General features: G+C 41.2%; 1 protein-coding gene across 2 annotated transcripts in view; it reads left to right on the top strand.

Annotated features, from left to right (window-relative positions):
• LOC120917246 (alcohol dehydrogenase 1-like) overlaps positions 1–10,101 on the top strand; it is a 37,445-nt gene extending 27,344 nt beyond the window's left edge. For both annotated transcript variants that reach the window (XM_040328401.1, XM_040328410.1), the window contains 2 exons: positions 5,778–5,916; positions 9,856–10,101. In XM_040328401.1, the coding sequence (XP_040184335.1) occupies positions 5,778–5,916; positions 9,856–9,880 (164 nt within the window). In that variant the 3' untranslated portion in view covers positions 9,881–10,101. The remainder of the gene's footprint in view (positions 1–5,777; positions 5,917–9,855) is intronic.
• Positions 10,102–12,523: the final 2,422 nt, after the last annotated feature.

Genomic DNA, 12,523 nt, shown 5'->3' with positions numbered 1-12,523 from the left:
CAGGAGACGGTCAGAAACTTCAGACATGCTACAAGAGGTGGTTAGAGACTGCAGACAAAACACAGGAGACAGTCAGAGACTGCAGACATACTACAGTAGACGGGCAGAGACTGCAGACATGATATAGGAGATGGTTAGAGACTGCAGACATGCTACAGGAGATGGTCAGAGACTGCAGACATGATACAGGAGATGGTCAGAGACTACAGATAGGATACAAGAGGTGGCCAGAGACTGCGGAGAGGATACAAGAGATGGTCAGAAACTGTGGACATGATACAAGAGATGGTCAGGAACTGAAGACATGATACAAGAGATGGTCAGAAACTGCAGACATGATACAAGAGATGGTAAGAGACTGCAGACATGATACAAGAGATGGTCAAAGACTGCAGGCCTTTTACAGGAGATGGTCAGAGCCTACAGGCATATTACAGGAGATGGTCAGAGATTGCATTTATGAAATTATGCCTAAACCCTGACCCCCTAAAAGTGTATAATATTGCAGGGCATCTCCACTCTACTCCAGCTCCAGCAAGATCAAGTCAGTAATCCTCCTTACAAAGTACATCCAAGTGACAGAAGGCAGCAGCACTTCCAATTTCTAAAAATAAACTTGGAGGACAGTAAATAGTTAAATAGTCTGTAAAGCTGCTAGTCGGAACCAGCAGTAAATCCTCCAAAAGCAACAACAAACAAATCATGCAGTACATACAGTGTACAGAATTCTAACTGAAAGAACTCAATAGAAACAACTGAAGATCATCAGCAGTGATGTGTCACACTGTCACTCGTCACATGTAATGACGGACAGCTACAGCTTCTTTAAGAAATCTAATCAGTGGTAGACAAAATACACACGGATCAGGGCATGCTCACTTGTTACTCATTTTTTTTATAACTGCCTTACCTAACCTGCATACTGCACACTGCCTGAACTGATTAGATTTCTGCTGCAGCTGTCCAGCATTACATGTGACAAGTGACAGTGTGACACATCGCTGCTGACAATCTTCAGTTGTTTCCATTGAGTTTTTTCAGCTAGAGTTCTGCATGATTTGTTTGATGTAACTGATCATATCTTCTTCTCGTAGCTTCTGGGCTTCAGGTACTTTGTGACTCTCCCTCCCTGGCGCTCCCATTCAACCCAACTCCAGCTTCCAGCATTTTCCGTTTACAGACAAATGTTGGGGGCTGGAGAAGGGGGTACAGTGCTTGCTGATTGGCTAAGGATGGAAGGGAGGAGGAGCAAAAGTCGCTGCAGCCAGTGTAATGTATTTGCCTTGTCGGCAGGCCCTCCCTCATATTCAGATAAGCAGCGCTATTGGCTCAGTGGTTCCTATTGGCAACGGGCCCTCAGGTAGTGCCCAAGTACTCATATGGTCAGTCCACCCTTGGACCCTATAACAGTCAGGGTGCGATAGATGCCAAGTGAGTGATAAGTACTTTATGAAATATCTATTCAAAGAGTAAGAACAACAGTCCATTTGCCAGATTCTTTTAAAAAAAAGTGCATACGTAGCTGGAAAGTGTAACAAGGGACCTGTACTAATTTAAAAAAAAAATAAGGTAAAAAGTGCATCAAAAGACTTCTATTAAGCCCTGAAAACCTTGCCATTAAGACTTTAAACAGTAATATAAACTTCTTTGGCAGGCCATAACACTAATAGCCTTGTAAATTAGCATGCCATAAAACTTTTGGTTAATTAGCAATCATTGATATTATGAGGACAGACCCTGGAAAACCTGGCTTTAGCTGGCAGTTAAGATTAAGTTAAGAAACATTCCAAAGTCTGGTGTTTTTTATAAATTACTGTAATTGTCCATCATAAAGCAATTTAGCAGCTCTACATTTGAAACCTGGACAAAGGTGACCTAAAAAAAGTACACCTTCAAACTCCCACTCTCAAAATGTACACATGATTCATAAATACTGATAGGATCAACTTGTATTCATAACAGGCATCTTTCTGATTGTATATCATGATTAAATTGATACTAACAGTACAAACAAACAGCAACTGCCCCAACCTATAACTGGCCTTAACAGCAAGGAAAACATGGAAGAGTCAAACAACAAAAAAAAATTCCCAGCTCAACTTGCCAGCCTGCAGCAAACCAAACTGTCCTGCTCCTACTATGGAGGCTCTCAAAATTTATAAAGTTAGGGCTGCAGATAATGCTGGGGTGCCTTGTGACGGCCTCTGCGGCTTACACATGTATTTGCAAATGTGTGGAAACTGCAAACTGTTAGGACTATTCGGTTTGTTGCAGGTTGATTGGTAAGTTGAAATGGAAATTTTTCTTTGTTGTTTAATTTGATACTAAACATGACTATGCTATCATCTACAGGAGCATGTGCATTGCAGTGTGATCTAGATATCTGATGTATATAATATTCATACTCTATAAAATGGTATTTTCATGCTGTAAAGTAATATATGGGTTATCTGACTGTAGCATGTGGTCAAATAAATATATGACTGCATTTTGAAAACTGTCATTAAGAGGGGGCATCATAATATCCTGCTTCTCACCTCCTAATGTCGCGTACACACAATTGGAAATTCCGACAAGAAAACCGTGGATTTTTTCAGACGGAATTTTGGCTCAAACTTGTCTTGCATACACACGGTGGGCCTGATTCACTGACGAAGTACGCTGATACACTGATATGCTGGTGTACTTTCAAATTTCCCGCGTCGTATCGTTGTTTTGAATCCTCAAAACAAGATACGACGGCTTCTGGGTTAGATCCGACAGGTGTACGTCTTCGTACGCCTTTGGATCTAAGATGCAATACTTCGACGTCCGCTGGGTGGCGTTTTCCGTGTCGGGTATGCAAATTATCGATTTACGACGATCCGCGAACGTACGCGCGGCCGTCGCATTTTCTAACGTCGTCTGTAGTCGGCTTTTTACGGCGTATAGTTAAAGCTGGTATTTTGCGGCGTACAGATAGAATTGCCATGTTAAGTATGGCCGTCGTTCTCGCGTCAAAATTTGAAAAAAAATATTTTTTGCGTAAGTCGTCCGTGAATAGGGATGGACGTAACTCACGTCTAAGCTAAAAAAATGACGTCCTAGCGACGTCATTTAGCGCAATGCACGGCGGGAACTTTCACGACGCATGCGCAGTTCATTCGGCGCGGGGACGCGCTTCATTTAAATGAAACCTGCCCCCAACCCGCCCAATTTCAAATCCGCCGCCAGAAATACACTACGCCGCCGTAACTTAAGGCGCAAACTCGCTGAGGATTCGAATATACGCCAAGTAAGGTACGGCAGCGTAGTGTATCTCTGATACGCTACGCCGATGCAATTGTATGTGGATCTGGCCCGGTCACACCAAATTCCGTCTGTACAACACTACGATGAGCCGAGAAAAATTAGGTTCAATGCTTCCGAGGATGCGTTGACTTGATTTCGAGCATGCGTAGAATTTTTCTCTTTTGGAATTGCATACAGACGATCAGAATTTCCGACAAGAACTTTTCCCGTCAGAAAATTTAAGAACCAGCGCTCAAATTTTTCTTGGTGGAAATTCCGACAGAAAAAGTCCGTTGGAGCCTACACACGGTCGAAATTTCCGACCAAAAGCTCACATCTGACTTTTCTTGTCGGAATTTCAGATCGTGTGTACGCGGCATTAGAGTCATATTATTTCTGCAAATGCTTTCCTTGGGGGCCTCCAAAAGCTGGTGCAACTGCTGATCTGAGCTCTCATTTTTCCATCAAAACTACACACAAGAGTGACTTTTGAGGGCAGTGACTCTGCCAGATCTGACTTTTGCTAAGGTGATTGAACACTGCTAGAGCAACAGAACAGGCAAAACCTTGCTATGTACTTTTCACTTTTTCTGTATATAATAAGTTAAGCGCTAATATGAACGCAATCCAAATAACATATAAATACACATAAACCTACTCAAAAATATATATCTCATATAGAGTGTACATCAAACTCAAATACATATGCTTCAGCTCATTTAGCAATAAATCATATTAGAAGCTGTGTGTCAATTACTTAAAAAGTCTGTGAGTACAAAGAGAAATCAAATGAAAGAGTGATAAATACATTTTTCTTATTCCAGTGCTTTTTGTGATCTATAATCTCTTCTGCGCTTTACACCACCACACCGTATCATGATCCAAATCTGCTCACCTCTGCATTGACATCTTAAAGGAGAAGTATAGCCAAAGCTTTTTTGGCTATACGTCTCCTATGGATCACAGGAGTGCAGTTTGTTCTGCACACTTGTGACCCATTTTCAGCTGACAGCGGGCTGAAGTCGGTCAAGGCTCTGAAAAGCCGGATCATGGATGGCACCTGACTCAGCCTTTGCCAGCCCTTCCCACCCCCTCCATAGCCCAGCGCTTACTGAAGGCTTTACTCAGGGCAGAGCAGAGAGCTGGAGACTAATAGTTCCAACTCTCTCCTAAGAGAGTCTCCTATATATAATTTCTGTGTTAATCTTCCCCAATGTTCTCCGCCATGCTCTCCTATTGATTTTTCTGTTGTTGTTATTGTCTATTTTGCATTTTTTTTCCAGTAAATATTTTGCCTGCACTGTTTTTCTTTTTCTTTCATTGAGAAATATTTTAAAATCTACATGTCTTATCTCTAAAAGCTCTAAATAACAACCTAAAGAGTCCTTAGGCAGGCCATACCACGGTGTTTCAGGAAAAATTTTTGCACGATTTCCCATCAACACAGACAGTGCTGACAGGGGAATATCCCTCCTTCCGAGCAATTGTCTGCTCCTGGCGGGGGAAGCCATCCCTGCTGGGAGTAGACAGTGATTATCGCTAGCGACTATAGAAGCCTCTAGTGATAATCGTAAGAGAGTCCGGCAGGCTGATTGTATCCAAGTTGTCCATTTACGGTTTGAATCTCAGTCAGTTCAGCAGGAACCGTGTATGGCCGGCAGGATTCGCTTTATTCTTTTGAAGAACTTTAGCATTTTGTAACTTTTAACTGTGTGACATTGTGTATTAATCTTAAAAGGCAAAATTCTTACAGCAATGGTGCATGCTTCCATTAAAAACACATAATCACAGCAACTATATGTGTGTAAAAAGTTAACTGCTGATGTGAGAATAACTCTCAGTCCATTGGCACTTAGATTGTCGTGCTGCAAGCTGGACAACGTCTGTTCAGGGTGAGGCTAAGGCCCCATACACACGAGAGGATTTATCCGCAGATACGGTCCAGCGGACCGTATCCGCGGATAAATCCTCTCGAGGATTTCAGAAGATTTCTATGCGATGGCGTGTACACACCATCGCATTGAAATCCGCGCTGAAATCCTCTGCCGATGACGTGTCGCGCCGTCGCCGCTATTATGACGCGGCGACGGGCGCGACGCTGTCATATAAGGAATTCCACGCATGCGTCAAATCATTACGACGCGTGCGGGGAATCCCTTTGGACGGATGGATCCGGTAAGTCTGTACAGACGAGCGGATCCATCCGTTGGAATGGATTCCAGCAGATGGATTTGTTGAGCATGTCAGCAAATATCCATCTGCTGGAAATCCATCCCAGGGGAGATTTATCCACGGATAAATATCCGACGGAGTGTACACACCATAGGATCTATCCGCAGAAACCCATTTGATGGGATTTATCTGCGGATAGATTCTATGGTGTGTATGGGGCCTGAGAGTGCCATATACTGTAAATGTGTGCTTGCCTGATACATAACACATTAATATAGTTTAATTATATTTTGTATTTCATAGTCCTGTATTAATCAAGAATCTGAACTTTTCAGGTCTTAAAACTAGGGACCAAATCCCAGAGTTGGTATCTAGCTATATGGCAGGCAAATTTGACGTGGAAGGTTTAGTGACCCATACTTTGCCTTTTTCCCAAATAAATGAAGGATTCAAACTTCTAAGATCTGGAAAAAGGTTGGTATTTGTATTAATAAATTTAATTTTTAATTTTTAAAATGTACTTTTTTTGAAAGGAATTGGATTGGTGGGTATGCTAGAGGCTGCGGCCTAGGACACCAAGGTCTATGCTTAGCCACACCCAGTTATGTTGATACTACTGCATGTTTAAACTTTGTATTGCTGTCTTTTCCTTGTTAGAGAGAATCTCTTATACTCTCTGTGACAGTGATGAGGATCGCTGTTATAGAAAAGCCCTAATGCATAAAGAAATTATTTTCTTGTAGGGTGAATGCATACAGAAATTCCCAGCAGATCACCCTTGGATATCTGTCTAGGCTGGGTAGATTCTGTCCTGTATGTAAATTTCGAGAGGAAACATCATTGAGAAACTGTTATTTTTTTTTAAAGGAGCATTCCTAAATACAAAGCATAATTATTTTAAGCAGAGTAGTTTCTGGTTAAAGCTCAACTCTTGATCAAAGGACACAGGGAGGTAATTTTTTTAACCACTGGATTATGCAGCTACCTTCAGGTAATTGGACACTGGCAAATCAATCAAAGCTGCAGGACACCTCTATGTAACCCCTCCCACTGCCTTTGTTTTTTTCCTATTGACATAAACAATTACATCCTCTATCAGCTATGAGAGAAGTACATCGGTTTACAGACTCTAGTATATTTTCCTACATGCTTCTCTAAGCTACTGCAGTGCCTCCAGCAGCTATCCAGATTGTTTTTCTCCTCAACAGTGTCTTGGTGAATCATAATTGCACCTTGCTAGATGGAATGTATAAAAAGAGGGAGGTAGGGTACCTGATGACCATTAATGGGATGAGGTGCTTTTTCAATCTGAGGATCTGTTTGTCCATATAAATACTGACTTGCTAGATGGAAGATGTAGGACTGGCCTGTAAATTGCTTAGCCACTGGACCCTGCATTTGGCACCCACCTTGGCCAGCGTGCAGCGTGTGGACTGGCTGCAGGGTACCCTACAGGTTCAGGGCTTTGGTCTATCTAGGTTGGATTGGAGTCTGGAAAGTCCTTCTTCCTGATGATTTTGAAGGTGCTCATGATAGAGGAAAGCCTATCAAGCTGGGGCAGAATCCTAGAGGCTCTCTTGGTTCAGATGACTTGCTTGTTGGTGGGATCTCGACTCCCAATCAGGGTCTTGGATTTCAGGGTGAATTGATTGTCTCTCCAATGCTTATCTCTCTAGTTACAGGGTCACTAGACCAGAATCTACTCAGACAATACCAATACTGTGGCTTACATTAACAATCAGTGAGGAACCAGAAGCCACGCAATAAAAGATAAGAGGGCCTGATTTTGGCTTTGATGGAACTTCAGGTTCTGGCCCTGTCTACCGTGCTCATTCCAGAAGTGAAATACTGTTAGCTGGTTTACCTTAGTCTGAACCCCAGAGAATAGACCCTTCGCCTAGAGGTCTTTTAAGGCATTTGTCGCAGGTGTGGGGACATCAGATATGGACCTCCTTATGTCCAGGTTCAGATTTGTCACCAAAAACAGGAATCCTTGAGCCTTTACAGTAGATATCTTGGTAAGTCTATGGGATCAGTTCAGCCTGATCTATGCCTTGTCACCTCTGAATTGCCTAGAATATTTTGCAGGACCAAGAGAGAGAACACCCAGTGATCATTATTGCTCCAAACTGGCCCAGGAAACTGTGGTATGTGGACCTAAAAAGACTTTTGGCAGATTCTTCATGGGCAGTACCAGATCATCCAAACATCTTGTCCCAAGGACCAGTATTCTACCCTGCTTCTCGGTCACTTGTTAAAAATGGCATGGTTGTTGAAACCCATGTCCTGAAAGACATAGGTCTTTTAAATGCTCTCGCCCCTACCCTCCCTAGAAAAGTAGGAAGCCAATCTCTCTTATGGCCTACCATTGCACCTGAAAGGCTTACTTCACTTTGTGCAAAGCAAGGAAGTTCCATTATAGGAAGTACTGTGTGGGATGCATTTCATCTTTCCTCCAGTCTGGCCTGGGCCAGCATTATGTGCCATCAGGAGTCAGATATCTGCTTTGGTGATTTTCTTTCAGAGATTGGAGGTATCTTTCTAGTAAAGTTTTTTTATGCATTGAGTTGCCTGTATTATTCCCCCTGTACATGGACTGGTGACTCAGAGGGACATCAACTTGGTTATGTTGGATCTGCAGAAGCCATCCTTTAAACCACTCAGAGATATCTTTCTGACCTATCTCACATACAAGGTGGCTCTCCTTGATGTCTTCATTTCTGCTAGATGTCTCGTCTCCTAAAATGGCGTCTACCTTTCATCTTAACAAGAACATCATTTAACCCTCTTGCACCAAAACATTTGTCTCCATTGTCTTGATGAGGATTATGCTAGAGGTGTCAGTACTTCTTGGCCTTATACCGTATCAGGTTTCTGTTTCCCAAAGCATTAAAGCTGCCACCTGGTAGAAATTTCAGTGCTGGGTAGCAATGGTTTTTGTGCTGGGGGTGGGAGATTAAATGTAGGTGTATGACGTTTTTGCTGACATGGGTATAATTGTTGATGACAGTGGGGATTCAGTGCTGGGCAGCAATGATTTTTGTGCTGGGGGTGGAGGTTGATTTTTGGCTTGGCAGAGATATTTGTGCTGGGGGGGAATGTCATTTTTAAGTAGGGGTGAGTAGGGTTTTCTTGGGGATGAGGAACTTAATCTGATGGGTTGAGTTTTCTTTGTGGGGGTGTGAGATTTTTGCTGTCAGGCATGCAGAGATGTTTTCTTGAGGGATGGGAGATTTTATCTAATGGTGTGAGAAGAGATTATCTTCAGGGGTGGAGAATTTTATCCGATGGTGTGAGAAGGAATTTTCTTGAGGATGAGAATATGTTTTATTGGGGGTGGGAGATTTTAATTGATGAGACAGGAAGGGGGGCTATTAGGGTGTGTGAAGTTTTTGCTGACATGTGTGAGCTTGGTTTTCCTTGGAGGGTGGGTGGTTAAGGATTGTTGCTTTTCTTAAGAAGGGGGTTTGCTTGGAAGAAGGAAGTTTTGGTTTTGTGCTGGAGGTAGGATTTTTGCTTAGAGAGGGGTGTTTAGTTGCTGATACATTCTCCCAACCTTGTACTCTGTACATGACATACTCCTGATTCCTGCATGCTGTACAATACACGCTCTTTACTCTGTATGTTAAATTATACTTAACATGCGTCATATTTTGTATGTACAAGAACCGTGGCATATGTATGAATAGGCTTAGGTTCTATTTAATTATGCCTGTTTAAGTGTTCACACTGTTAGTGTCCTATAAACCCACACAGCCTACATGGCGTCTGTATCATGCTGTTTTGCAGCACCACAGAGTAGATCATCATCCCCAAGTAAGCATGTGACCAAGCCATCCAATAGAATCCTGACTATGGTGCTCACTACAGTAGCTCTTCTGCAGTGTGAACATTTACAACAGGAAACTTTTTAGCCATATTGAGGTTGCGAATAGAGAAGTGGAGCACAAACCAGCAGGTGGACAAATTATGGATGGCTGGGCTTCTATGGCAAGCATTTCTACTTTGGCTCCTCATATCTTTGCAGCTTGCACTGCCAGGTGGCAGCCCATCTGTTCTATTTATGGGTGACCTTTGTCTTTGCAGAAACTGGCAGAGGTGTTACAGAAGGGCAAGAATCGTGTCTCTGATGTCACCTTTTCAGATTTAGTTCAAATAAGTTTCTCACCTCACTTTTTTTTTTTTTTTTGTTGCTGGCTTCCTAGAGAACACATATGCCATATACTATCTCCTTCATTTCTATTATGGGCAGTAAAAGGTGATGGTGTATGATGAACCTACAGTGTATGCATCTACAAACTATATGCCACACTTGTAAAGGCTTGGGTCACATTGTAACAAGAATAATTTTGATTATTGATTTGTTTTACATGTACACTATTTTAACATTTTCTATTATTTATTTTTTTATAGCATCCGCACAATCTTGTTGTTCTAAATTGAAGAGTTTTCTTGGACCAGTATCACCCATAATGGACTCGACTTAGACAAATAAAAATGGCAATCTTTACTTAAATTTAATTTAATTGATTTGTCAAATGTACTTTTCTCGGCACAAGCCAAAATGAAATGCTTTACATTTAGTTAAAAACTGATTCCAAATTGTTAATGTAAACAGCATATTTATAATATAGTAGGTGTGACATTCACCAAACATTTTCCGGCGGTTAATCATTCTCTGTAATTTAAAATGCATGCACCATGAAAATGTACATGTAGTGAATATTCATTGAATATCACATTCACTGCCGTGTAGACTGCCTTTAATATGACAGACAAGTTTCAAGCTAATTAGAAACAGAAAAAAGAATATATTTGTCTTGCAACAAAATAAAGATAAAAAGACTGTGATACATATGATAGAACTACCATAGGCCTCCATCCCTGTAAATGGATAGAAGGGGGGGAGGTTTTGGGACTTTAAATGAGATGCGTTTTTAGCAGTATACAATTAAATATATATATGGAATATAAAAAATGTTTCCATAATAGCCAGGCTCAAAATTACCAACCAAAGAAGCAATAAACCAAATTAACCTGTCTAGCTGTAGGCATTAAAAACGGAGATGCCTCATGTAAAGTCCCAACCTTATCCCCCCGTTTTTTTACATTATGCAGGGATGGAGATGCGTTTCAGGAGTGGAATAACGTGCCTCCACAGATCTACCACTGACAGTTATTTATGCATTGTCATTTTTTGACTAGCTGACCCAGGTTGATGTAGTCCGTTTTTGGTTTGGTGGTGTTTTGGTTTGGTAGGCATGTTTGGTTCCACTCTTGTATTTCTTTTGTTTTTCCAGTGCTCTTTTTTGCTAGACCAACTATAGGTAGGGGCATGGCCAGGTGATCACCTGCCCCTTATCTATTGATTAGCACTCCTGTGCTCCTATTGAGGAGACTTTAAAATTCATAGTTAGGACTGCAGTAGACAGAGTGCCTTGACGAGGCCTGCAGCTTACACAGGTATTTGCAAATACATGCAACTAAACCTCTGTTTGTAATGCCTACAGCTAGACAGGTTAATTTGGTTTATTGCTTTTTTGGTTGGTAATTTTGAGCCTGGCTATTATGGAAACATTTTTAATATTCCATATATATATTTAATTGCATACTGCTAAAAACGCATCTCATTTAAAGTCCCAAAATCTCCCCCCCCTTCTATCCAAGACTTTGATACATAAACTTTAGTTACAGCAATAGAGGTATAAATGCACAAACATAAACACAAATTGCCTAAAAATGTTGGGATGTATAGTGGTTTATTTATTTTTGGATTTTATGCTCCAAGTTGTCAACTTAAATACATCTCACAAGCCATCTGTATATGGAACCATCCCAAAAGTTCCAACAAACCTACATTGAAGCTGTCACAGCACCACACTGACCACATGTAATGCAATCAAAGATTAGTGATTCTAATAACGTACGTCTATGTGCTCACACTCGGAGCTTTAAGCAGTATATTGCTAGTATGACAGTTTATGTGCATGAAGATAACAAAGTATACACAGATCAGCCATATTATTACAGTATGGCCACTCGCCATAACCCATTGGTTTCTGGACTCCACTAGACCTCTTAACCACTTAAGACCTGGACCTTTATGCAGGTAAAGGACCTGGCCAGTTTTTGCTATTCGGCACTGCGTTGCTTTAACGGACAATTGCACGGTCGTGCGATGTGGCTCCCAAACAAAATTGGAGCCATTTTTTCCCCACAAATAGAGCTTTCTTTTGGTGGTATTTGATCACCTCTGCGGTTTTTATTTTTTGGGCTAAAAACAAAAATAGAGCGATAATTTTGAAAAAAAAAATATTTGTAACTTTTTGCTATAATACATATCCCCAAAAAAGATATAAAAACACATTTTTTTTCTCAGTTTAGGGCAATACGTATTCTTCTACATATTATTGGTAAAAAAATCGCAATAAGCGTTTATCGATTGGTTTGCGCAAAATTTATATATTGACACTGGTCAGCATGGGCATCCTGACTGGTTCTGACCCATTTCTATTGAAAATAGCATTAACTTTTTCAGCAATTTGAGCTACTGTAACAAGCCAGACTACACAAGCCAGCATTCGCTCCCCACATGCATCAATGAGCTTTGGCTGTCCATGTCGCCGGTTCCCCCAGTTTTCCTTCCTTGGATCACTTTTGGTAGGTCCTGACCACTGCAGAATGGAAACATCCCTCAAGAGCTGATGTTTTGGAGTTGCTCTGACCCAGTCATCTAGCCATTATAATTTGGCCCTTGTCAAAGTCACTTAAATGCTTGCCTATTTTTCTGCTTTCAACACATTAACTTCAGGGTCAAAATTGTCACTTGCTGCCTAATATATCCCATTCACATTCAGATGTAATTTTAAGTAAATAATAAATGTTATTCATGTTGCCTGTCAGTGGTCATAAAGTTATGGCTGATTGGTGTATCTCCTCACTGTTAAAGTTCCCAGGTTTGGTATACTGTAATATACATAAAGCCTATTCCTTGGGAGTGGGCATTCATGTGTAATGATAGACACATTAATACAGTACTCTTTTTTGGCATCTTCCCTGTGTCCAGCATGTATGAAGGCAA

This window comes from Rana temporaria, chromosome 1, assembly GCF_905171775.1.
Source record: "Rana temporaria chromosome 1, aRanTem1.1, whole genome shotgun sequence".
Taxonomy (NCBI): domain Eukaryota; kingdom Metazoa; phylum Chordata; class Amphibia; order Anura; family Ranidae; genus Rana; species Rana temporaria.
This window is presented reverse-complemented; position numbering and strand designations above follow the sequence as displayed.